This window comes from Phymastichus coffea, unplaced genomic scaffold (genome assembly GCF_024137745.1).
Source record: "Phymastichus coffea isolate CEN01 unplaced genomic scaffold, Cenicafe_Pcof_1.1 PCOF00202, whole genome shotgun sequence".
NCBI lineage: Eukaryota > Metazoa > Arthropoda > Insecta > Hymenoptera > Eulophidae > Phymastichus > Phymastichus coffea.
The window spans coordinates 1-27,642 of NW_026707013.1; the positions used below are offsets into that span (position 1 = coordinate 1).

At 44.8% G+C, this 27,642-nt stretch overlaps 2 protein-coding genes across 4 annotated transcripts; both read left to right on the forward strand.

The window, feature by feature from the left end:
* Positions 1-2,036: 2,036 nt before the first annotated feature.
* Positions 2,037-23,566, forward strand: LOC131673859 (triple functional domain protein-like). Of its 3 annotated transcripts, none has more exons than XM_058952199.1 (16): positions 2,039-2,414; positions 8,117-8,189; positions 10,547-11,003; positions 12,068-12,145; positions 13,328-13,767; positions 14,408-14,564; positions 14,635-14,862; positions 15,165-15,353; positions 15,831-16,102; positions 18,719-18,953; positions 21,369-21,695; positions 21,763-21,964; positions 22,043-22,571; positions 22,662-22,997; positions 23,076-23,268; positions 23,350-23,566. In XM_058952199.1, exons 1-16 carry the CDS (start codon positions 2,117-2,119, stop codon positions 23,473-23,475), a joined length of 4,140 nt encoding a protein of 1,379 aa, XP_058808182.1. In that variant the 5' UTR covers positions 2,039-2,116; the 3' UTR covers positions 23,476-23,566. The 3 variants fall into 3 exon arrangements, with proteins under 3 accessions (XP_058808183.1, XP_058808182.1, XP_058808184.1); XM_058952201.1 differs by lacking the exon at positions 2,039-2,414 and adding an exon at positions 3,456-3,673; XM_058952200.1 differs by lacking the exon at positions 12,068-12,145 and having other exon boundaries at positions 2,037-2,414.
* Positions 23,567-24,165: 599 nt separating this feature from the next.
* LOC131673878 (putative E3 ubiquitin-protein ligase UBR7) lies at positions 24,166-27,511 on the forward strand. The gene is made up of 6 exons (XM_058952232.1): positions 24,166-24,521; positions 25,093-25,281; positions 25,357-25,506; positions 25,591-25,702; positions 25,770-25,942; positions 26,009-27,511. The coding sequence occupies exons 1-6, from the start codon at positions 24,354-24,356 to the stop codon at positions 26,318-26,320; spliced, it is 1,104 nt and encodes a 367-aa protein (XP_058808215.1). The 5' UTR covers positions 24,166-24,353; the 3' UTR covers positions 26,321-27,511.
* Positions 27,512-27,642: the final 131 nt, after the last annotated feature.

Genomic DNA, 27,642 nt, shown 5'->3' on the forward strand with positions numbered 1-27,642 from the left:
GATTCGAATGCTCGCAATTATCGCAATAATTGACTCTCGTGCGCAACTCCAAAAGCAGTTCGAGGGAATTATTTATCACGATGGCCGCTAGTTTCATTGATTTCGGACATGATTATTTTATATACTCGCCCGCTGATAGATTTCCGAGAAAGAACTGAATAAAAGACCGCTCGTTCAGTGAATTATTGGCGCGTTGAAGATGATTTTGATCGGGGATTGATTGACTGAACGTCTTATTTTGAGGGCTAATTGGAAAAGAGGCATATAATGTTGAGAATTAACGCGTCGCGTGTCCTCAGGAAGCTCGTTGAATAGCAATCGGTCTCCGCGCTACGTAATTCGACGATTTGCCAAGTACACGAATATTTTCCGTTGACCTGTGTCGTAAAACTTCCTTTTTTTTCCCCTGCGCTCAGGAAACATATCAGGCAAGACCATGAGAATAGTGAATCGTTGCGTAGGCGCGTTCAACCGTAGCTCGTTAATTATACGAAATGCTCGCGAATATTTCGAGTAGGTAAGGGTAGCCCCTCCCCTCAGCCAGCGCGGGATAAAAGGATGTAATTACACAATGATTAATCAGAGAAAAAGTTTGGAATGCGAGTCTGTCCAAGAACAATAATCGATGTACGGCCGAGAGAGCGACACAATCGGAATCCAATAAAGCTCTCTCTTTCTCTCTCTCTCCCCCCTTCGTGCGACTCTCCCGTTAATTGAAAACCACGCGTGCAAGCCTGCGCGCCGCTGTTGCGGCTTTTTAGGCGCGCGAGTGCAATGCCACTTATTTTTCTCCTTTTTTTTCTTTGCTCTCCCAGGCTCGAGTAATTGATTGTCGGCCGACGAACCGGCTGCACGTGCCTTTTGCCGTTATTTCCGAATACGACTATTGCGACACGCTCGCGCGGCAAACTTTTGCCTTCCCGACAAATTAATTGACTTCTTGTCGGCAATCGCCTTGTCGCGTCGCCCTCCCTTCGGACGCTACAAGCGCTATCTTTTCCTCCCCTCGGATTAATTTAGATTAATCGCGTGCGGATTCTTCGGCCGAAGCAACCGCCTCCCTTATTTCCTATCCACGAATCCCAGCCAATTATAACCTAGCCGGTAGAGGGGGCAGAACGATTAGACCGTTACAGGCTCTTATCAACCGACTCTTTGATTTAGTCGCCCTTCCCGATTTCCGATTCGGCCTGCCGCGATTTATCGCCGCTACGACGTGTCTTTCATTTTTTATTTTCATTTTGGGTTACCCTCGAGTTGTTCGGCTCGACCTGCTTAATTCCCGCCTCAGCGTCGACTATGCTTATTCAGTTTCGCCGAGCGCTATTCAACGAAACTTAGAACGGCGAATTCTATCGTCGGATCGTCACCTGCGAATCGTGCTAACGCTGTTTTTTTTTCGTTCGTGCTCTACGGTGTAAAGCGTTTACCGATCGCGCCAAATCATTATTCAAAAGCCATCGAATTATAATGCTTCGAGCGCCTCAAATGTGAACAATACGCATAATATGTCGGTGAAACCTTACGCTTTGAAGTCTATCGCGCGCATTTCGCTCAATATTCTTCGGTGGCTGACAACCTCTGTTTGCTCCAATGGATTTTTCCCTCTTTGAAATTCTTGCGATGCAGATTACGAGCACTGTGAATTATCCCGAAAGCACACACACGCACAGCTTTTCGATAATTAGACGATAGCATTGGATAACGGTGGGGATGCGCTAGTTAAGAATCATGCCTTTCATTGAAGTATTCATCGCGCAACATTTTTATTCGGACGAAGATCCGATTGAATCTGAAAGCTCGCCTGTATGAATTCCAACGATTTGCGCGCACAGAACTCTTCCTAAATACAAAACTCGAATTCCATAATTTCCCGGGTAGTATCTTCTTTTACAAATTCACTCGATGCTCATTCGACATACCTGTTGCGATCGCTACTCACGACGAAATTCCTCGCGTATCTAGACTGCGACTTCTAAACACCTTCTTTTAAAAATTAGGCAACTTATCCTCCGAGAATAGCCAGCCATGCATTCTGTTTAAGCGAGACAAGAGGCGCCCGCAAAATTACAACGAAGCCACGTCCCTCTTCACTTTGCAGACCGGAGTGGCAGAGATGACTTGGGTGGTAGCGGATCACTCGGCGACGCCGGGCACGCGGGAGCTAAGCGTGACCAAGGGTCAACAAGTCGAAGTGCTCGAGCAGAACGGCAGCGTGACCGGCAGCAATGGCGAGTGGACGCTGGTGAGGTTGCCGTCGACGCCAGGACAATCGGAGCCGGCGCCCGAGGGTCTCGTGCCGACCAGCGCGCTCAAGCAGCCGCCGGCCGCCGCGTGCAAAACGTCGCCGTCGAGGAAGCCACCGAGCGGTGCTGCACTGGTCGCCCAGCAGACGTCTGTCAATCCGGATGACGGTAAGTCTTTTTTTTTTTTTGTTCTCTCTGCATTGAATGCGGTCGTCGTGCCCCCGAGGTGCCTTCCCGGAGAAACTAACAGCTCGCCAACGAAGCGGAGGAAGATCAACTGTCGCGTGCGGCGCACACGTGCGTCTCGGCGCTCTCCCCGATCAATACGTACCGGTAGTGAAGCTCACGGCTGTCCTTGACCAGCTCCGTGCAGCTTCCAGACGCGACAGCGTCGACCTGCCGGGAAGCTAGCCGGCCCTTCGTGCCGCGGGTACAATCGTCGGAAAACTCGGAGCGAGTACGGCCGGCGAGAAAGCGCTCCTCGCGCGAATCTCGTGACGAGCACGGGGAGGGAAATTGCTGAGCGCTCGTACTCGAGTCGCGACAGCGTCCATTCGAGGCACGGCGTCGACGCCGATCGATGAACAATTCACACCGCGCCGCCCTTCCGTCCTATGGTGCTCTGTACTTTGATGCACGCGTACCCGTTGCATCCTGCCGTCGCGTTCTCGTTCGAATATTCATATTTCAGTCGTAGAATATAGGCTTGTTTCGCGCGACGCGTCGGTCCCAAAGTCGCGAGGACCTTGCGCTGCCGTCTGCGCACCTTTCCGCTTGCGGCCTCATCGGCGCAGCGTTCCAAGGCTTTTTTCACGCGCTCACCTGTTTATTTTTATCGTTCGTCGCTCCGATATCAGACTCCTTACGTCGTGTCGTTGATCCACCGCCCATTCAACTCCTCGGGCATGTCCGTCCTCTCGTTTCTCGACTCGTCGTTCGCGAGAAGCCGAATTCGTTTCCATCCAGCACGACGGCAAAACGACAACGGGCGCCAGGCAATCGGATGAGTCGTAAAACCCCACGCGCAAAGCGAAATCCTGAAATAAAGCAAGAAGAGGAGAATACGTAGCCACTTGCCCGGAAAGAATAGACGCGTGCGGATACGTAGTTTCATTCTCTCGCACGCAAGAGAGAGAGAAGAATTCCCCGCCCACTAGCTCAGTGCTTTAACAATATTTATAAACCACGCCGCGTACACTCTCGTCGAGTCGCCGCCACGGCGCGAAGCCGCACTCAGTCAGTCGTTCGGCAATTGTCAAGCTGCTCGGTTCTTTCTCGCTTCCGGCCGCGTCCTCTTCGCTGTGCAAAAGTGCTGTGCGTACTATGGCCGTGTCGGAGACCTCACGGCACTGAGGCCGACGCTGCGACCATGTCGAAATCCACCTCGAGGAGGAATTGCTCGCTGCCGCGAGTCGCCAACGACGCAGGTCTGACATAATGTTGCGCCCACGCTCGTCGATCGACGTCCCCGACAACAGCCGCGTTTACATTTCGAGAACGTGGCGCGTCGACGACACAAGTCCGACGCATTTTCTCCGTCTCGGGACTAAAATTACAGCGCGCCCCGAACAATGCTTGGCCGCTGCCAAGAAGTATAATCGCCCGAGGCTAATAAACACCTTGCATGCGCGTCGAAAGCTTTTCTCTCTCTTTCTCTCTCGCCCGGCTGCTCTCCCTTGCCAAAAAAGCTATCGCGTGCTTCTCGCGGCCCGCGACGTATTCTCCGCGCGTTACGCAACTTCTATTTCCGAATCGCACGCGCGAAAGAAAGTTGCCGCGCTAACCTTGGCATCGAACGCGCGAGAATCGCGATAATTTACGCGAACGCCACTTTGTTGCACGGGAAGCGGGAGCCGTTCGTTTGCCGCGCGATACCACGGACGAATTCCACAATGCCGAAAGAAGAAAGGAAATAAAAAAAAGGGGGGGAAATCGCGATCGTCCGCGATGAACGCCGACCTTGGCGATTCTCGTCTCCGAGGCTTGCGCTGGATAAAATTGCTCGGAGCCGTCGCGCGCGACGCGATGCGAAGTGACCGCGACGCGCTTACCTCTCGACCGTCGTTGGCGCGCAACCCAAAGATAGCCGGCCGCCGGAAATAGCGGCCGCCGAATAATAAAGCCGTGCGCGCGCGAGAACTAATAATAGGGGGATGAAGTGATAGATCCGCGTGCGATTTCTGTCGAAAGCGGCCGCGAGTTTCGGCGCCTCGACGAGGACCGGGTCTCTCCGTTTCGCTCTCGAGTTCCCTTGAGATCCGCGACGTTTACGCGAGTAAAGAACCAAAAAGGAAGAAAATGAAGAAGAAGGCGAAGCGACGTAACGGCGTTGTCCTCCCAACTACGTCGAGCATACGCGCGTCGAACCGGCATCCAGACTCCATCGTCACTTTTGAAGCTCACCGCTAATTAGCTTTCTTCGCGTTCTCTAGTGTACAGAGTCTTGTTTAAGAAGTCTCGTCCCGTCAACCGGATGCGCACGTTCGTCTGTTTATCCTGCGCGCCGTCGCGCGACGCGAGTCCCGTGTGAAATTTTATGGAGCCTCGGCTAAGCAGGCTATTCGAAAAAAAGAAAGTGCTCGCGCAACGCGCCAACCGCGACGGTAAATCTGGTAGAGATAGCGTTGTACCGAATTAGATTATTAATTAGCCGTAACGCGCTTGCAAGTCTCCGTTTTCCATGTGGCGAACAACAATGGGAGAAAAGAAAGACGCATTACCGCGCGGGCGTGCAACATTGCCGGCGCTAGTCCAATTAGACTAAAACCGTGCGCCATTAAACGCGATTATCATGCGCGCGCGGTGACCGAAAGCTTCTTTGCCGCAGCGGACGGGGAAGGGCGGCGTTCTCGTTCGCGCGAGCGCTCAATTAACGAGGCTGCGTGCGCGAGCCCTTTGGTAATCGAAAAATTATCGATCGCCCTGTGAAGCGAGCGAGAGAGAGAGAGAGCGACGCGACGCGACATTGCGAATTAGCGCTCGCGTGCACTTGTGGACGGCGCGCTTCCGTGTCTCGTGAGCCCGAAGTGGCTTTTGGTCGCGCGCAAACCGCACGCCACCGACCCACGCGCGCGCTGCCGTGCGATCGTGGTCCGTATTTCCCGCGCGCTCTTCCTCGTCCTCTCCCCCCGTAGTCGGGGACTTGGCGGCGCTTCGAGCGGGTTTCGACGATTTATTCCGGATCGAACAAGGCCAATGTGCGAACATCCGGTGCGTGGCAACTGTAGCAGCACGATGACCGAGCGATTAAAGACCGGAGACGCTCTCGGAGCAATTAATGACACGCGCACAGTCCCGAGCTTGGCCCTCTCAGATTTGTTCGCCCGTCTGGTGCGCGCCAATCGATCGCTCTAACGTCGACGGGAGGCTGAGTCGAGCGAGCGAATCGAACGCGCGTCCTAATTGAAAACGAATGGCTTTAATCGAGCTCGCCGCCCGGCCGAATGTCAAAGGCGCGTCGCGCGCATATACTTATCGGAAAAGCCCGCGTTGCAGCGCGCTCTCGGCAGCGAGATAAAGAGGCGGACAGCCTTGGCGCTCAAAAAAGACGAGACGTTATTAATTATAACCAAATGACGCAATGCCCGTGAAATACGTTATATGCGCCCAGCACTGCTGTCTCGTGACATCATTATCCGGCCTTTTTCAGCTGCTGCTACCCCCCCCCCCCCCTGGTCATCTCTGCTTTTGTAATCCTCGAGCGTCATCATCGTCGTAATGAAGAATAATCGATAACGGACTGGAGAACGTCAGACTTCGGTAATTTCCTAGCGCTGGCCGTACGACTCGGGACGGAAATTCGTCGAGGTTTTTCGCGCTCGACTCGCGATCGTCGCTGCAAAAGATGCAGAATTCGTAATCCAATTAAGCGCAAGCTCATTGTCACGCCCAGAACGACACAATAGGCGCTTCGAAACTTTGAGAAAGCGGAGAGAGATCAGAGAGAGGATTCGATTAGCTGCTCTCGCAACAATAGAACACACGACTCGGATCTTGAAATCGAGAAAGCTACCTTTTTCCGCCTCCGTCCGTCGACACTTCTTACGAGACCTGTCCATTTCCCTTCGGCCACCTGCTTCTTTCCAATAGTTCGGGGTACGATATTAATGATTCGACCGTTGTCGCACTGATAATGAAACAACAGCCGCCTTTCAGCTTTTTCTCTTGGTCTGCTAATGGAAAAGTGCGCGAGGCGGGGAGCGACGGCAGGCTCGCTAATCGCGTCGCTGCGCCTCGGGTTTTCGAGGTGTCGTTCGCTCGGATTTCTCTTGATTCGACGGGGCGCGCGTGACAGCAGCTCGAGAGGCATTACTACTGCCTTGTAATTGCGCGCCTATTATTAGCCGGCGAGAGCCCTATTCCACCGGCGCACGACGACTATAAAGCTTAATGGAGTAGTCGCGGCAAGTAGACACGGGAAGCTAGGGGGCGCCGGAGCGGGTCCATTAAGTAAATGCAAAGACAGAAAGCTGTTAGCGATATGGCCCGTCGTCGCTTCGACGGCACGCTCGAGCGTGCGCGACACGGGAAATCCGACGAGGCCGAGTCGCTCGCGGGATTCGGCCGGATGGCGCGACGATTGTCCTCGGCCGCGAGGCACTCGGCGAAGCAAGGCCCCCCGATCGCGCTGCGAGACCCGCCTGACGCGAATTCATGCCGGCGAGCTCCATCGCCGCCGATCGCATTGTGTGCAAACGCGGAAGTGCCCATGAATATACAGAGCGACGCTCGCGTCTCCGTCGACGCGCCGGACAATTAGCCGCTGCGTAGCTGCGCTCTGCGTGTTTCGCGATCGATCGACCAGCGCCAATTCTCATGCAAATGCGGCCCCGACTACGGAGTTTTGATTCGGTGACTGCGAGCACGCGAAGAGCAATCTTCCTCGCGGGCTGCGACGACCGGCAGTCGCCTGCGAACGTGCGCCGATTGGAAAATCGCTGCGCCCGCGCGGCTTTTTGTTTTCGCCCCGAAATGGTAGTTATTTCGCCACTGCGTCGCCACGGTGAGCACGAGAGTCAGGAGCAAGCGAGCAGTGATACTTTAATTTTTTTTTTTTTTCATTTTACGGTCTGCATTTTTCGCGTAAGGGATTTGCAATGTCACGAGGGTGAAAGAAGACCATTCTGACGATATTCATGAAATTGAACGTTCTGCCAAAAGCTGCTATTTCTCAGAAGCAACTCTCTACGAGATCTTAATTCTGTCACTGTATGCAGCAGATGGCTTTTATTTGATTTCCGTGCTGTCATCTAGTGAATGCGCAAACTTGTATGCATAAGCGGAACAAAGATTCTGATTATATAGCTTTAAAACAAGATGCTCCTTCGACTCCTGATATAACTTGATAATCAGCAACAAATAAGAATGTCTAATATCAAAATCAGTCTGTTCGGATGATACTATGTGTCAAATTATTCTCTTCGCTTTATAATCTCAGGTAAAACGTAACGGCGTGAGAGAAAAGCTCAGCCTGGTGTATGCTTTCGTTTTAAGTGAATATTTTTGTTTGTAGCGAACGCTCGGCAATGTGGAAGCGACGCATATTTAATCCACTGAAACATAATATCGTATTCGCAAATCCACGTAAATGCGGCAACGTTTTCGCTGCAGCCAGCCATGCCTGAAAATATGCAAATGAACGATATCGGTTTTTCGAGCATCTCTCTCCTGAGAGCAGCAGCATAATTAATCGCGCTCAACTTCAATTTCATTTTGAATTCCCCTCGTGTAGCAGTGGTTCGACCGTACGAACTGAAAAGTGGCGATGGTTTCCCCTAATCAGGCTCCCGCCGACGGAAGAAAGCGGCTTTGAGCGCGTGATCCTAGCCGCAATGCGCCATAACTAACCGATGCATATCTTTTCTTTGCAGAAATCATAGGAGCTGACGGATGCGGCCCTGCAAACACGAGTTCACCTGGCAACAAGAGACGCGGATTCAGCGGGTGAGTGTACCCACACGCGCACACACATATACGCATTCACGCACGTCCCAGTTACTATTTTCGATGCGAAGCTCTGATCGAGTCTCTCTTCATCTCTCTCATTGTTTCCTCTATGTAAGAACGAACGAAAGAGACACACACACACACACACACACACACACAGAACGCGGCTTTCAATAATTCAAAACTGACCTCCAGCGCCCGGCGACATTTAGGCAGCGCGTTAATTCCTAAAGAGTGAATCGCGCTGCAATGAATTCCCGTTTCGTTTGCCGCTTCGTCGCCGCGAGCTCGGAGCGTCTCGCTGTTTTTTCGCCCGCCCAGTCTCTCGCTTTTGATCTTACGAATTTGCATGTCCATTCTGGTAAGCGCGGGACCAATCGATACAAGAGCGCGGCTGCGCTCGGGACAAATTGATAATCGTCGACGCGTGAAAAGAATAAACGGACCGCCGCGACCTCTCGACATCTCGCGCCTCTTCCATCGACGCGGTATTGAGGCCCACCACTTGTGACTTTCACATCGGGAAAATCGTCGCGCGTGCCTTTTAACGCCGAAATCGGACGCCCCAAGCAGCCTCGTCCCTCCCCCCTCCAACCCAGCGCAACGTGAAGGCGCGCGCGTATCCGAGTCATCGTGCGAAACGACGAGCATTTTTGCCGACTCGATGAGGACGAGCTCTGAACGAGTAGCGCATAATTTACCGAGTGACCCGATTTATCTCGCTCTATTCTTAAGAAGTAGCGCGGCTGTATTTTTGAGATATCGATGACGAGCACAAGACGGGAGTGGGAGGGATGGGGGGAGGGGATGCGCGCGATAAATTAATCGCGACGCGCGAGGCGACCGCGCACATCTGAAAATCGACGTCGGTCGTCGCGGCTAAACTTGGGTTATAAAGGCGGTGCGTCGAGGCAGCGAGAAAGACAGAGAGCGTTTTACGGCCGCGGAACAAAAGCTCGTTTCGAGGAGGGGGGGAAAATGCGGCGGCCGCAACGAGAAAAGAGAATTACGACACTTTTTTCCGGGCAATAGCGCATAGCTGTTTCGCAGAGACGTTGAGAGATAAAAAAAGGCGCGGGGAGGAGGGACAAGAAAGAGGTATCCCTCGCCCAAAGCTAATCAATCCATTGGAGATTGCAACGTGTGCAACGACTCTCCTCTTTTTTTATAAAGTGATCAAAGTTACTTTTTCGTCGTAACTGCTTTCGGATGAGATGGTTGGGGCTCATAGTCAAACACATGGTAAATATTGGACGACGAGATCGTGGGTTTCTTAACAAAAAAGCAAAGTTTGCAAGCAGCGCTGATTGCGGCATTTTATTTGGTTCGACGTTTGCGCGAGTTTGCACTCCGCAGTGACAAGATAAGTAGCGTTTTGCATGATTTCCGAAACAGCGAGGGCAACAGGCTCGTCCCCGTTGGAACGAACGTCGGGAATTCCAAGATAAACGAGTGGAGGAAAAAAAAATCTCAAAAATGGACTGCCCCGTCGAGCCGAGCGGTAATATTCTCGGCATTTCTCGTGGCTCAAAGTCAAGGCGCGCGCACACATGCGCACACGAAGTCGAGAAGTGTCAATAGTCAGGGTTCTCGCACGCACGGGCACGACGATTTTAGCAGGCCGCGCGACACACGACTACGGCCACGGCCGACGCAGTCGCGCAACTCTTGGCACGCGGAAACCGCGCCGCCGTCGAACGGAGACTATACGCTGTGCCAAAGTGAAACTCACTCGCGCGTGCGTGCACTTCCGATCGGCAACGAGGACACGGAACGAAGAGTCGCGCTGTTCAATATTGACTTGCTGTTCGGCATGGCTCGCCGAGAGGAAAAACCGTTTTGCGTCAGTGCCGCTGCGTGATCGACGAACTTTCGAACACTCAAACGGGTGCCGAAAAATTGGATCTCGGCGTCGCGACGTTCCGCCGGCTAAAGAGCAGCGGCAAGGCGTTCCAGCGGTGGCAACGTTGTTTTATGTTTTTTTTTTCCTGTCGAGCTTTAAGATTACGTAAGCCAGCGCCGCCGAGTATTCCCATAAGAGCTTATCACGGATCTCGGGAAAAGAAAAGGCAGAAACGCGCGCGCGAGAAGGAGAGAAACTTTGAAAATATTCAGACGAGTCTCCGCGCTGCTCGGAAATATTCACACGCCGAGCAAAGTTCGCACAACGTACGTTCTCCGGGGAGCTGTCTCTCTCCCCCGTACTAATTCCCTCCCTTGGCTTTTCTTTCCTCGGCGAGGCGATGCTTGCGCCCCCCTTCCCCCTTCCTTCCCTACTATCTCTTTAGCTTCATTAAACACTTCCGTGAAGCGAGCCGATCAACGATGAACGTTTTGTCTCTTTGGAATTGCAGACGTAAGTGGTTACCGCCGCCACTGCGCAAGTTGAGTCAGAGCAAAGTGGACAAGTCATCAGTAACGTCGGATCGTCCACCACCACCGCCGCCATTGCCACCACCATCGTCGGCGAAGAAGAGCAGCGGCTTGGACAAACTGTTTAAATTACCATCGAGCGGTTCGAGCGACAAGTCATCGGCGGCGACGACGCATTCAGTGGCAGTGGCGGCAGCGACATCCAGGCAGAGCAGTTCCGAGGAAACCGCGAACGCACTATCGAGCGCCGCTGTGACGACGGCCACGACGACAATCGCAGCGGCGCATGAGACGAAGGAGAACGGCGCCGAGGACGTCGAGGACGAGCAGCTCGAGTTGCCACCGCCTATGAAACCCATTACCGAGCCTATTCTAGTTGCTGGGCCTCCAGCTCCCGTCGGCGCTAGCGTTGCCAGTGACGAATTGCCTGGCAAATTGGTAGGGTCATTTGCTTTTAATGAGCGTTTCTACGGGCGCATATGTATCGACAATTGACGATTATACCGGCGATTCCAGTTTGGAACGCTAGCTCTACTCTCAACTACTATTTTCGATAATTGCCGCAAGGAACTTTCCAGCTCCGTGTGTCGATTACGGTGATTTGCTAGCTGCACAGTTTAACAATTTCAGGAGCAAGCTAACTATCCAGCATTTTGTCTTCAATAAATTTTGATTTTCATTCGACGCAAAAATTACTTTGTTATCGTGGATTTTTCATAGTGTACACGTGAAGCTGAGCTCGTGAACTTGCAATTGAATTACAATCGTTAGTACAGAAATACAAGATTATCAATCAAGAAGATAATGTTTGGGTTGATTGTTCTGCGTCCAGCATCTCTTTGAATGGCAAACACTCGGATGAAAAAGCCGTGATTTATGCACAGCAGAAGCTCGAAATGATCTCGCTCGCGGATGATGTGCATTAAAAAAAAGAAAATCTTAATACGCGCAGCTGACCACGAAATTATCTTTAAATGCGATTTGAATGGTCAGCCTTAATTTCGTGCCTTAGGCGCTGCTCGCCAAATCAAGCGCCTTATGTTCGCGAATCTGGCGTTAAGCCCGCAAGTCCCGAAGCGTTTTCGCATACAAGCACAAGGGGAAAGTCCAGCGAAGTCATCGGCGGTGTAATCGCGTCACTGCCGGCAAATAAACCTTCGTCCGCGCAGTCTATCGCCGAGGCAGGCCTTGGCGCGTGGATATAACGCCGGCCCGAAAGAATCCTTCACGCTCGGCTTATCGTATTTGCACACACAGATAAAAGCTGACGCGACACACATGGCCGCGCCGTCGTCCCGAATTATACCTGTGTGTAACGATTATCGATAATAGCGACGCCGCCGGCGCTGCTGGGGCGCTCGCACGGGGAATCGGCGAAAGATAGAAAGCGGAGTGCGTAAGTCGCGCTCGCGACCGAGATAAGCGCGGGTCGAGCGATGGCACGTAAGAGAAATTACGCGCGGCGAGTTTTGGCTCATCTGTGGATTCGCTGTTGCTCGCAGGTCAGTGAAACGAAGCCGCTCGAGCCGAGCAGTAGCGCAGACATCGCCGAGATCGAGCAGATCGTCAAAGAGCGCATGGTAAGTTTCTTTTCTCTCCCTCTCTCTGTCTCTCGCTTGCTCTCCGTGCCTCTTGTCACGCGTAGCGCCTTCTTATCGCGATTGGCTGAATGTCTTATCTCTCACGGAGGAGCGCCTTCGCGACACTTTGTGCAACTCCGGGCGCGGGTCGTCAGTGTAGAGCGGCCCGCGCGTGCGCCAAAATTGGACAGTACGGCCGGATATCGCCTCTGATAAATAGCTGTTCGCGCGCGGACATTTCGACGAACGAGGAAAATACGCGATTGCGGCTTACCACTGCCGTGTGTGCCGTTGGCCCAGCGTGTAATCTAAAATTGATTCACAATTCTGTGTACACGAAATCTCGATGCCTGCGCTTATCGGCGAGTCCACTTGTTGAAAATATTGTAACTCGTGCCTCGACGTTTCATTTTCCTTGAAAATGTATATGATGATGAGGTCCAACATCCGGACTCGAGAATTATTAAATGGCGCTTGTAATGCAGAGGTACCTACATTTCGATGTCAAATAAATATTAATTAAAGAACAACAAACACGCCAATTTCTAAAAATAAGTTACGAGCGTGTTTTTCATCTGCATCACTGTATATATGAAAAAAAACAAAGAGTAGTTAACTCAACACATACATATATGCGCGCGTGATGATCATTATCGTTTTAATGAATTTCTGATATTTCCAACTAACGTCGTAATTGCAAGGTTGATGAGAGCATTCGCCGCATTTATATTGCCTCGCTATTAAATCATTTAATTGTTTTTCCACACTTGATATCAGAACCGACTTACATGGAGCAACAGCCGCTATGCAACACAATAGTAAATTGAACACACTTTCAAAATCAATAATGTATTTTATTAGCTAAATTGCAACATCAATCATGAGTTACTATAATTTTAAAATTATCGCAGTACTAAAGTCAAATATACAATTCGCGTATAGCAGTAAAAATTTAACTGAAAACAAATACGAAAGATGCTGTTTGGTTTAACTATAAAATATGAATTGGGATATATTGCCATGTTCCTCGTACAGACGCTTTCGCGATCTTTCAGCCAAAAAAGTGAAGCGGCTTCGTGACGGTACTTTCGTAATTCGTCGAACGGGAAGCAACCAAACCTGCAGTACTTTTTTCAATCGTGAATGTGAAAACCATTACGGGTAATTTGGATTGTTTTGCAGGAGCAACACACAGAGAACCGCGAGCGTATAAGCAGTACGAGCAGTGGCACGAGTAGCAGCACGCAGCAGCAGCCGAGAACTCCAATAAAGTCAACGTCATCGTCGGCAACGATGGCCACAACCACGTCATCGGAATCCCCGACGCTGACGGCGTCGCTGTCGACGACGAACGCATCGGCGGAGAGCGAAGATCCGCCGACTACAACGGCAGGCGAGCCGGCCGATCCCGAGGCGACGGCCCTCGCCAAGCGTCAGTTCGTTATACGCGAGCTCGTTGACACGGAGCGCGACTATGTCAACGATCTCCGACAGATTATCGAGGGGTACATGGCACTCATGAGGGATCCCAACACTGATATTCCCTTGCCGGAGGATCTCAAAGCCGGCAAGGACAAAATGGTCTTTGGCAACATCGAGGCGATTTACGAGTGGCACCGAGAGTGAGTTTTTCTTTGATTAAGTCATTTCGTTGCGAATTTCGCCAAAAGAAACAAAATCGAGTTGGAAAAGTCTGTGTTTAGAACAACGATACCCAATGATACATAGGGCACGCGAAAAGGAGTACACAAGTCATTCGGTTGGCAGTGTCGATGCCAACTAAGTAGCGCTACAAGCGTTTGCGGCTATTTGCATAATCATTTAACGCCGGCTGTTTGAACAGATGCTACAGCTGTGAATTCAGCGGTTGAATTCTATTGATTCGAAATCGGCTAATTGATGTAACTGGCTGAATCACTGTATCCCAAGATGTCAACGGAATAATTAGCTGGCTGTATTTTAATTGGATCGCTTGTCCAATATTCGCGCTGTGCAAACAGTTATCGAGCAGATTTGGCGCTGTATTAATTAGCCCGAAGTAAATATCTCAATTAAAGCTACGGCGGCTCGGCTTGGGAAAATTCTACACGATATAGTAGTTCGGAGTCGAGGAAAATTCAAGTAACACAAACTGAGCGCCGTTTCGCGCCAGCTGATAACGCACGTTTATTAGCATTGCAAAATAATCAAACGGCCGACCAATGCGAACGCGACGACTGGCGCGTAAAGAGAAGAGTTAAGAAGGAAAAACTCGCATTTCAGCACGTTTCTGAAATCCCTGGAGCACTGTCTGGAGAAGCCCGAAGAGTTGGGTCCGTTATTCAAGCGTTACGAGAGGAAGTTGCACATGTACGTGGTGTACTGCCAAAACAAACCAGTCTCCGAGTATATTGTGTCCGAGCACATAGACACCTTCGAGGTAAAGGGCAAACGAGACTCAATGGCAAGATGTTGACCGTGGGTAACGTTTTTCACTGCTGTCGTTGCAGGAGCTACGGCAGAAATTAGGCCACCGATTGCAGCTGTGCGACCTGCTGATCAAACCAGTGCAGAGGATCATGAAGTATCAGCTGCTACTGAAGGAGGCACTGAGGCTAACCGAACGCACCCAGCGACAGTCCGAGATCGAGGGACTTAGGGCGGCTGTTCACGTTATGAGGGTCATTCCCAAGGCAGCTAATGACATGATGGACGTTGGTAGGCTGCAGGGCTTTGACGTAAGTTCTGCCAAGTTTCTCCGGCTACTCTCGTGCGCCTCGCCGTCGCGAACGATTTTTTTAATATTTTTAGTTTTTATTATTAAAATATTATTCTCATTTTTGTAACGATAGAAACAACTATTTTCGAAACTAAAGACTCTTATCAAAATTACGTTACTTTTCGCATTTATTGCAGTTACTATCATAATTTTTTCGATCACACGAGAAAAAATATTAAAATACAATGCTTCTTAACAAACGGTTTTGATAAATAAAATTGTTAATGCGTAGACGCTAATAAGTTGGCGATGTATTTTTAGGGAAAAATAACTGCGCAAGGTAAACTGTTACTACACGGTCCGTTAATGGTCGCTGAGCTCACGTCGCTGCCAAGTCGAGGAAGAGAATGGCAAGTGTTCCTCTTCGAGCAAAACATTATCTTCAGCGAAGCGGTCGGTAAAAAAACGCAATTCACTAGCCCCGCTTACATATACAAGGCTCACATACAGGTAACTGAAATATTAAAATAAACACTTTTGAGTTTTAAATACATTTGCCTCGAACGTCCACGGGAACAAATTTTGAGAGAACTTTTTTTACGAAGATGAAAAGTCTCTCTCTCTCTCTCTCTCTCTCTCTCTCTCTCTCTCTCTCTCTCACTCACTCTCTTTCTTATCTACATCATGTTTTCGCATATTTTTGCGTGCAAGTCGTGAGGATGTCTCGCTAATGGCATAGTTACGTGCATGAGTTTCCCTCGCGAGCGCGCGCGTAAAAACAAATATTATGAAATTGTTCGAAGCACTATCCGTTTGAAAATGATGTCGTGTTTGCTAAGACAATATTCTATATGTAGTTACGATCGTAAATTTTCTTTAATTTATTTATAAAGCTATCTTTTGCTAGAAATTTATCGCTGTACTTAAGTTTTCAACGTGAGAAATGTTGCGTTGGCATATTTATTAATAAATTAAATGATCAATCAGGTAAACAAAATGGTCTTGGAGGATTCGCCGGACGACCCTGAGAAGTTTTTAATCCGCTCGACGGACCCACGCAAGCCAAATCTGGGTTTCTTGTGTTACTGTGGTACACCATCGAGTGATGATTCGAGTGGCGGTAGCAGTAGTGGCACAACGCCACCACGCAGACAGGAATGGGTGGAAACGATCACTTCAATCTTGAAGACGCAGCGCGACTTCCTCAAGGCGATACAGTCGCCAATAGCCTACCAAAAGGAACTTACCAAAGATCCACTGTAAGCCGCCGAGACAAAAGCAAACAATCGAGACAGTTTTTAACTTTCCCCTCGCCCCCCGAGTTTTCTCTTACCCTCCAGAAGACACGCATTATTAGTAATAATAGTCTCTAAATCTCTCTCTAACACTCACTTAACACAAATTCAGAAACAAATACACACAATACAGACGGAACCAATGTGGTATGATCGAGAGTGGCTGGTAGCAGAAGAGCTCGAACTAATATTTTTTTTAAAAGAAAAATAAAACTCCGTATTTTTGAGAGAGCGATACGTTCGTTTCTTCATCGAAAGAAGAAAATAAAACTGCATGCTATATTTTCGCAATATGGGAGCTCCTCTAGCACCAGCGGCTCTTGTGGGCCAAGTTTTTTCTCGATTATTAACAAGTTAAGGATTTCACACGTGTACATATATATATATATATATATATATATATATATATATATATATACACACACACACACACACACACACACACACACACACACACACACATGTGAGAAGGAAAAATATAATAAAACAACTCTATATAAATATATATAAAAAACTACTCGACTACATTCTAGTCTCTAACGCTCGATCTGTGAATAGTCGTCGTTCCGACATATTTTTGTATATTTTATATAAAGATAACGATATATATGATACCGCTGTAAGCGACGGCAAGTGTAGTCGCTCCCCGCCTCCCCCGCCCCTGCTCGCTCGCCCCTTTAGCCCCCTTTCTTCGAAGAGATGATACTTCCTTCTCACTTCTTTTTTCTTTACGGAGACAAGTTGGCATTTAGATACTCACTCTGATAAAAGCCAAAAAGAAAATTTTTTCTTCACGCCCCCACCTTCTTTAATATATATTTATTCTACTTCTCTTCTTCCACACCACCGCTACTGAACTTTTAGAAGGAAGTAATTAAATGTCCTCAGCTGAGATCCCCTGGGGCAAGAAAGCTTCTAGAATGTCTTATAAGGACTTGCATTTTGTTCCAGGAGACTTTGCTTTAGCATGTAAACGTGACAGCAGATTCTTTAGTTTCTTAAGGATCTTAGAGTTAACTATTTCAAAGTACTTTCTTTTTTTACTTTACTTTTAACTTTTATCGCCAACAAAATTTTTCAGGCATTTCTTAGCACCAGGATAATGCCTTTGCGTGTAATCTTTGGCTTCTTCACGAAACAAGTGTTCTCTCTGAACTATTCTCTTCTATGAATTTGTCGTTTTTGAAGCAAAAAATAACATGCAAAAAAAGTAATAAAGAGTAACGTTCTCAGTAACCGTAAAAAATTGACGAGACGAAGTATTTAAGGAAAAAAGAAAATTAAAAAAACTAGATTTCACAACGCATTTATCCAAACACACAAGTCTCTCTAATCTCTGTATTTTTCTTCGACGGAGCCTTTGAACGCGTAATAATCCGTTCCAATGTGCATAACTATACATACGTGTATGTATGACGTTATATTTAGTACGTATTGCTATGGTCGTATATACATATATAAATATATAAATATAAATACAAGTATAAATAAGCAAAAGCCGAGATGACAAGTGAGAAACCAAAAGATAAAAAGAAAGACAAAAATGATCCAAAAAGTGGTATGCGAATAATGGAGAAATATGCGTACGCACCGCTGAGAGCAGTGTCACTATGATTAAAAAAAGTGTATGATATATTTATAATAATTTTAATAACGTTTATAAAACCAACAAAAAATAAGCAACAGACAAATTTTGCGCTTTACCGCATTTGCGCTCGGCGAGAGATGATAGTGTTTATTACATTGTAAATATTGCAAAACGAGCAGGAATGATTACGTATTAGTCGAAAGAGATACACGCAAGCAACAGTAACAAACAAAAAAAAGATGAAACAAGCAGTGAAAAAAGCATTATCTTATAATGGACTCATAAGCGTAACACTTTGTTTAGAATAAATCTTAAATTGACCAAGAATCTCTGTCGCGTAGTCTCTGATATTATATTCCTTCATCTCAAAATCTCCTCTCTCCTCGCCACCAATAAGTGCCTTATACTTATTTGTCTGTGTCAGCACAACTGGTTTTTGTGTTTTGTCTCTGTCTCGAAAGAAAAATTGCACTCGACGTGAATTTGTTTATACGTATCATATTTTGTCCGATTTGGTTGTCCATTTAGTGACTTTTGTTTCATTTATTTGTATTTTCACACCTCACTAACTCACGTTTTTTGCACCTCTTGTTTAGAGCACTTTAACCATTAACTGCTTGTTATATTTTTTGTTTCAAAATAAAAACACAGTACCAAATGATATTAGTGATAGTATAATGGACATAGACTGGACGACATTGGCTTTGACTATTACTAACTGGGTTTTGGGCTTTTAAAAATTAAGTCACGTTATTCTGTCTTATACATCAGAAAAGCAAATTATAACATTCAATCGAATTTTGGCAGCACAGCACCTTATTTTTATGAAATTCTATGTAAATAGCATTGTTTCTAAATATTCCACATTAATGTGATAATTCAAGTTTCTCAAAGCAAGACAGAATCACTTGACATATTAGCAGCCGAGAAAGGCAAGTGAAAAAGGGTACTGTGTTTTTACGAGCATTTACTTATAATTTGCTGGCATGCAGTCGCGGCACGACGCCGGAACCGTCGTCTTCCCGAACGCTGCAACCGAACAAGGATTCGCCATTGAGAAAGCAACAACCGGCACATCGATCACGAACGACCGGCACATTGGATACCAGTTATGGTGGCGATACATCCCCGAGAACGCCAAGTCCTACCAAAAGCAAACTCAACTTCCTCGAGGGATTCCGTAACACCTTACGTGCCAGGTCACCAGTGCGCATCGGCTCCGTACCGGTGAGAACGTTACACCAGCATGGCTGGATGGTTTACCACACACATACACTTATTTAGAAATTTGCGGCATCTCTACGCTGCTATGAATTTCTCTGAAAAGTCGAGTAGAGTTTGTAATGCTTTCAGTAGTTTAGATTTGTATTGCTACAGTAATATGAGTTTTGTGGGTTTCGGGTAGATATATAAATCCTTGTTGCTTTGGTTTTAACATCCTTAGTAGAATATTTTATTTAATACAAGTAGTATTTATTTAACTTTACATAGTAGTCGTATGTAATATGTAATAGTATATTATTTATTTTAGTTTTAAGATAGTTTTAAGATTTAGTTTTAAAAAGCACCAGGCTAAATTTATTAGAATACTAGTTTGAAAGTTGGCATTATTTTCTTAATGAATCAGTGAGTTCCACTCATGTTAATTTATTTAATATTTTCAAAAACTATTTTTGCATTTTGCTTATTCGCATTTACGTTAATATCTTCAAATTGGCCAAGTCAACATGTGTAAACTAATTCGGTCTTTAATTTACTTATATAATTCAATTTGAACTTCATTCCAATTCTATGTGCGCGGTAAAAGCATCAAAATTAGAAATGTTTTTTCATCTTGATAAAGCAGAAAGACTACATAGAATTTAAAACTTTAAAATCACGATAAACGAGCAAGTTTTAAAAGCAACTGACACGGAACTTGGGTAGAAAAGCGGTGGAATCTTGGCGTAAAAGAGAAGAAAATCGTAAAAATGTGGCAAACCTTTAAAAAGAAACTATGCAAAACTCAGATCCCTCCTGTGATGCTCGCAATCAGCAACAACGAGATCGCATGATTAACAAGAGTCCATTTTTCAGAGAAATTATCCTGAAAAAGCTAAACAAATTTAACATTTTCAAAGTTTCGATTATGATGAAAAGAAACAAAAAATTCTTAATTGCAGCCGAGAGACACGACATCAGCTTCTTCGTTTTTCTCTTGATGTTTGTCCGTAACCGCTCTCTATTGCCTTGCCTTCTGTCGCGGCAGCGATAAGTCCACGTACTTTTGGGTTTAACGGCGACGACGCACAATACCTCGCTTATAATAGTTTTTACGATGCTGGTGGAGGACTGAAAACAAGATATTTATATCAATTCTCTATCGTTTTTACTCCACTTCCGCCAAACCAAAACGAAAAAGTACGCGCAAGGACTTTTCGATATTTCTTTTTAAAAAATGGGAGCGACGAGTCTATATGTGTCGGAGGATATACGGAAAACCTTCTGTTTTTCCACTACTGAACTGAGATTCATCTATCTGCGTGGCAACAATTTTGGCTACTGGTTTGAGAATTAGAGCCATCGTAATTCAATTGACGAACAAAACACAATTAGAATTATTGTAAGCATGATTTTCTCAAACCAGTGCTTTTGTTCAAAAGCCATTCCTCAGCAAACTACGTCTCTACAAAACGTGCAACTATGCTATATTACAAACTGTAACTACTCTGCCTGTCACTACTACTACTACTACTACTACTACTATTACTACTACTACTACTACTACTACTACTACTACTTCTACTACTGCTACTGCTACTACTAGGAACTACTATTACTACTACTACTTGGAACTACTGAACATTTCAATTGCAAATAGTATTATTAGCCTCTATTTTTGTAAGATTGCGTTATGAAAAATGATCTCGATGAGATAATAAAAAAAATGCGAGCGGTGCTGGATGATTCTGGACTCTTTCGAAGCATGATATATACTTTGGCAGCATGAAACTGGAGCAAGCATGTTCACTTTGACTGTATGGAGGACAAAACTATCTCTCGTGACCACCGAACTAACCGACAACCGGTGAGAATGCGAATTGCATTTTTGCATTGAACTTTTCTGCTCCTTGCCCCGGTTCATTTTTTGTCTTTCTTTTTCTTTTTATATACTACTTAAAATATTGAATACTAAATGACCTAACAGTGTGGTTTGCTTTTGAGGATTTGTTTTTTATCTTATTACTAGTTTGCGTTTTTCGTTCAAGACGATTCGTAACATTCATTATTTTTTTCTTGCGGATTTTGTCACGAAGATTTAACTTGGAGGAAATATGTTTGAATGTACGAATAGTCTAGAGGTATTTTTCAAAGGTTACTCTAAAATTTAAAAAAATGCTTTTCTTAAATTGACATTCTTAATTCATCATTAACGGATAGTTGACTTTTCATTCATAAAAATAGCAGATGCCCACGAAAATATGTTTGAATTCAATGCGAAACTATATTTTGATGATTTAATTTTCCATTTTTAATGAAAGTTCTGTGGTAAGTATCGTATAGAAAATTGACGACAAAGAAAAAAAGTCATCGGAGAGCCCGCAGCCACAAGAGGCATCTCACAGCTACGATTCTAAAAGTCAACATTCCACGATTACACAGGTAGCACCGGGCGCACGAGTACGTTTGGCAGCCGACTGGGGCGCGTTGCGCGCAGGCGACGAGCTGATAGTGCGTCGCTTGGAAGGCAACGGTTTGGTGGTAACGCACGCGGACAACGCCAAGCAAGAGCACTGGATACCCGCGAGCCTCATACCTAATTCGTCGGTGAGTCGCGCGTGGTCGTTCCGTCCGAGAAAGCTCAACGCCAACAGTGAGACGAACTCGGGAAGCACCAAGTGCCTCGCGCCACCGTACATCAGCAGTGCGCCTACCCCGATCAAAGCGAACTCCGGTGAAATCGCTCGACTTGCCGTCCAAGTCGCCCAGGTACGAGACGAGCTCGAAGGGGCTGCTTGGCACTCGGTGTGTCTGACCCGTTGTTCCGCGATTCCAGGCCGAAAATGCAGTAGTGACTTGGCGCCGGGAGGGCCACGACAGAGATATCCTGGAGAACGAGAGGCACAGGTTACGACACAGCGCTGGCTTTTTCTATCTGGAAATCACAAGGTGCATTCCTGCCGATGCCGGGGCCTACTGCTGCAACGTCCAGTGCGAAAATGGCTCGTGCTCGGCGAGGATCTACCTCACTGTCACCGGTGAGTCTTCGAACATACGCCGTCGACGGGGCGATCCCTTAGCAAGTTTTTTTCGCAAAACCGTTACCTTACCGACAGGTGGCACAGGCACGACATGGGCTCGAGTGCTTGACTCCACGCGCATCGAGGTCGACTGGGAAGGCCACGAAGTGGGCCGCTGTGACGTCGAGTACCGCTCAATGCCCTCGACGAACTGGACGATGGCGATCGAGGACGTGGACGGCCCTCCTGTGATTCTCGAGCTGCTGCCAGGTGCCAGTTACAGTTTTCGCGCGGTAGGCAAAAATGGCAGCTTAACGTCCGCCTCGCCTGTCGTCAATTTGCCGTTGGGCGACGGCACTGCCTGGGAGGCCGAACAGTTTGTCGCGAGGTACCTCGAACTCGACGAGATCGGCAAAGGAAGGTTCGCCGTTGTGAGACGAGCGAGGGACCGGGGTACCGGGCAAGAGGTGGCTTTGAAGCAAACACCCAGGCAGAAGCAGTCGAGAAGTTTGACCAGGGCTGAGTACGATCTGTTGGCCTCGACGCATCATGGAAATATCGTCAGAGCTTTCGCACTGTTCGAGAATGCACCGCAACTTGGTGTCGACACTATTGTGCTGGAGCTGTGAGTATTATTCCTGCGTTTCTCAGTTTTGTTTCTCAGAAAGTCAAAGAAACGAAATACTTACAAAATACTCCTGTCAATGTATTTCAGAGTGCGAGGCCCGACCTTGTTCTCTTATCTGAGTAAAAAAACCGAGTACACGGAAAGCGCAGCGAGTAAGTTTGCCAATCAACTGCTGTCGGCTCTTCAATGGCTGCATCAGCGTAGCAAAGCTCACCTCGATCTCAAGCCCGAGAATGTTTTGGTCGATCAAGACACGGGTATAGTCAAACTCATTGATCTTGGAGAAGCAGTACGAGGCCCCGTCGAAGAAGTTGTACCTCCGGCGGATTTGGAGTTTGCTGCACCAGAATCCGTTCTCGGCAGACCCGGTGGTCCTTTCACTGACATGTGGGCTGCTGGAGTTTTTATCTATGTCTTACTTAGGTAAGGTGACCAGCTAATATTTTAATATAATTTCTAGGAAATAATGTGCGTAATATGTTGTGAATTTCTACTTTTTAGTGGTCTTTCTCCTTTCTTGGATGACTCGGTCGAAGAGACGACGACAAACATATTGAAATGTGATTTTTGTTTCCCCGATGAATACTTCGAGACGATATCAAACGAAGCCAAGGATTTACTTAGCAGACTGCTTTGCTTGAGGAGCGAAGATCGAGCAACTGCTGAAGTTTCCTTGGCTTCCACGTGGTTTGAGGTAGATTACTTATGAAATCCAAAACGATAATAACTAACGATGTGAATGAAAGTTAGTAAAATATTAATATTTGACTTGCAGATCTCAAAAGGTGCTATAATCTCCTCGTCAAGAATGGTAGCGTTCACGGAGCGAAGAGCGCACTGTTCGAAATCACATCGAGATCATCGCAATAGTTACTACACTAAAGTCTCAGTCCTTAGCTAATTAAACAAGATGCGAGTCTATCGAATATTTTATGTGTACATACAAGACTTATTTAAAAAGAATTTTGTAAATCGAAACACCTACTCCTCTTACTATATATATATATATATATATATATATATATATATATATATATATATATATATATATATATATATATATTCCATTCCATGTCATTCATGAATAATTTTTAATTAAAAGGGATATGAGTTTTCACACTTCTCTTTTTTCTTGCTGCTCATATTTATGTCAGATGTTTCAAATAGATATGTTTGTAAATGGTTTGTTCGAAAGCAGTTGCGGATATCTTGTGTCACATTAAGAATGAAACGTTTGATGAAATAAAGTCAGATATTTTTTATTATCTTGTTTTATTAAACCTGCTGCAGCGTCAATTAAATGCCATAATCATTTTTTATATACATGAAATATCTATCGCTTCAAAAAGACATAAACAAAGAATATAAATGTCATTTGTCAGTTTTTAAAATATTTATAAATGTAACGTTAAAGGAAAATTTCATTATTAGTATTCAATCATATAAATAAAAAGAATAAGTAAAATAAAAAATATTAAAACTACGCGGCACGTATAAATCGTTTGCTCCGCGCGATGGTGCTGCTACATTGCGAGGAGAATTGGCAATGCAGCAAAAGTTCGCGGGAACCGGGAACGATATCCAACGAAAATCGACCATTTGGCGGTGAGTTGACAGGCAGCGTCCTGCGTACCGTGCAAAATTCACCGTTTTTATCTGAGTTCGCAATCGAGATTTCCGTTAAAAGTCCGCTCATCGTAAAGATAAATTAACGTTGATCGTATTGCATTGCTTAGCTCTAATAATCACAACAAGCTTTTCACTTGAGAACAAAGAGAAATGGCCGAGCAATCGACGAGTGACGAGAAGCCAACAGGCAGTTTATTGGAGGAAGATGAGGAAAACTCCGTGACAATGCTCGATGTGCTCCAACAAGAGAATGCTCTCGAGGAAGATTGTAATGCTGTTCTTGGAGCTTCCGATGACCAAAACTGCACTTATAACAAGGTATGAATGACTTTCACATAACCTGTAATGGTTTTTCCGTTTATTTCTTTAAAGTACGAAGATTTCCTTTGCCAATCTTAAAATTTCTTTCAAAAATGTTTTTATAGCGGATTTTTTTTCAAAGGTATCTATTGCGATTCATTACGGTTTAACTATATTAATTCTACTCGATTGCGTTGTTAGATTAATTTATTGGTGTGATAAATTCTCCTCGGAAATTCGGTATTATTATTTGAGGATTCGGAAAATTCATGTTCGCGTTGACATATAATCGACTTTCGAACTTTTTGCATGGGATTGTATCTGTTCACATATACTATGGCTTCAATTTTTATGTTTCTTCTATTTACATTCTATCTTCTAGTTCTCTTTAATATTGTCTAATAATTTGTTCATAATAATCATGTAAATATTCACATCAAACATTTCACTTGATACCTTCCTACCAGTAAATACATCTGGAATCAACAAAAATAATCTTTTAACAAGAACACATCAACTGCACATAAATTTCTGCTACATAGACTTAACAATTTTGCTATCATTTTCTTGATTTTATATTTTTTTCCAGGGATATATCAGACAAGCTTTGTATGCTTGTAAAACTTGTTGCAATATTGGTACAAGAGCTGCTATTTGCCTCGCTTGTTCTCTACACTGCCATGAAGGACATGATCTGGTTGAACTCTATACCAAGAGACACACAAGATGTGATTGTGGAAATACAAAGTTCGGAGACAAGGCTTGTAGTCTTGAGACGGTAAGGCTTTAAGAACTTTTATAACATTATTGTCAAAACAGAGGAGTTATTTCATCAAAATTTTTTATGCTAAAGTCAAAGGAAGCAGAGAATTCTGAAAATAAGTATAATCAGAACTATGATGGAGTATATTGTACCTGTGCTAGACCATACCCAGATCCAGAAGCTACTGAAAGTGATGAAATGATTCAATGTACTATTTGTGAAGATTGGTATCATACACAGGTAAATTGAGATGTTATTTTTTAATATTTTTTAACTAATAATACTTTGATTCTTGTTAATAATGTGTCTGTATTAATTTAATAGCATCTAGGAAATGGTGATGATCTTCCAAAAGATAATGATTATAGTGAAATGATTTGTGCCGGTTGCATGAAGTCTCATGACTTTTTGTGGAGATATGCTACTAAGTATTCTAGTAAGTTACTTAATATCTTATTAGTATCTTTTAAATTTGTATTAAATTTCAACATAATTTTTTGCAGTTTCTAAGACCAAGAAATCTCAAACAAGCTCAGAAGAAAAAGTTGATGTTGACGAAACAAAAGATGAGAAAGAATGTATTCTCCCAGTTGAAGAATTTCTTAAGAAAGAAGGAAGTATTTTCTGGACAGAAGGATGGCGTTGTTCTCTGTGTATCTGTGATAAGTGTAAAAAGGTATTTATGAAACTTCACGTAATATATTTCCTCATAAAAGATCAATTTTAATTGAAAAATTTGCAGACGTATGAAGAACATGAGCTGTCTTATCTTCTCGATCCTTTGGACAGCGTGCAAGCGTATGAAGAAGCTGGAAAAGCAAGCAAAGGAGAATCTCGGTACGAGCAAGGAATGCGGGCACTCGCTTCACTTGGTCATGTTGAGCAAATAAATGCTATTGAAGAGTACAACAAGATGAAGGAGAATCTTAAGCAATATCTGCAGAAATTTGCAGAAAACAAGAAAGTCGTGCGCGAAGAGGATATCAAAGAATTTTTCTCTGGAATGAAATCTCAAAAACGCCAAAAAGTCGTGGTTCCGACGTTCTGTCGTTAAAAGAATTGTGTAACAATCGCAAAATATTTTTTTTACTTTTTATTTTGGATTAGATATTTACAAACGGTATTTTAGCAGCTGTTAAATCGACGATAGTATTTGTATTATTGCGTAATTTAAAGGAAGCAAAATTGATTGAATGAAGTTCAGTGTTCAATGGTAGACATCTAGTCTCGTGGATTTTTATTATTCGTCAAATTCGTAAAAAGAAAAGTATTTATTTCTTCTTATACTGTCTTTTTGGTATTTTTTCACGGATTAAGTCATAATCGCATAATCAATGTGTTATAAATAAATGTATCTTTTTTTTATAACAAATATTTACTGTTGTCTCTTCATCGTTACGGAAATTCTTTAAAAAAATTTTCGTTTTTCTTTTTTATAGGACCATAAATATTAATAATAAATTTTTCAATAAGACTTCAAGATTGGTGAATGAAATTTACAGTAACTGTAGTAATAATACTGTGATCATTTCATTCAGTATTGACTAAATTATAGAAGTTCACGCTACTTGTCAAAAATACCATTTTTACGATAGTTACATGTATTCACTCGTTGAAACGATAAAATTTTCCAATGAGATTGTTTGAAGTACTTTTTGGTGAAAATTTGAGTTTATGATGAAACCGTAATAATCATTTTGCAAAGTCATCTCGAGTCACACATAGTCATGCGCCAAGCATCTTTGAAACAATATGCTATGTTGAAAAGATTTTCCTGTACGTTTTATAAAGTTAAATTCTATGGTAGCAAGAAACGTAGATATTGGAAATATTGCAAGTTTTATTTGATTGAAGATTTTTAGAATAAGAAATTTTCTGTATAAGGAGATATTGGACGTGAGGCGTCAAACGTGTATTATAATGAAACAAAATAATTAAATTATTTAATATTGTACTAATAATGATAATACAGCAGATTTATCTTATCGTTATTCACATCCTGCGCAATTTAACTTAAGATATTAAGTAGTAATATTAGTTTTTTTATCTCGATAATTTCAGTCCACAGCCGATGTACGTTGTCCGCCGTTCGATATCTCTTTCATGATAGAAAACCTCTAATATTAAGTCACAAACAAGGCGTCTTCGCTGTATCCTAACATTTTCTGCGGTTTATAAAAAATAATAGTTATTCAAAATCAAGGCTTATTAAAATACAAATTTGATAAATAAAATATTTGATTACTTGCTAATATTTGAAGAATACAATTCTTTAATCTCGATTTAAAATTACTGAAATAACAAATTAGTTTATTTGCTCGAATCAATGTTGTCTCTCTTTTTGAAATCAAATTATTCTCAACTGATTCTTTAAAA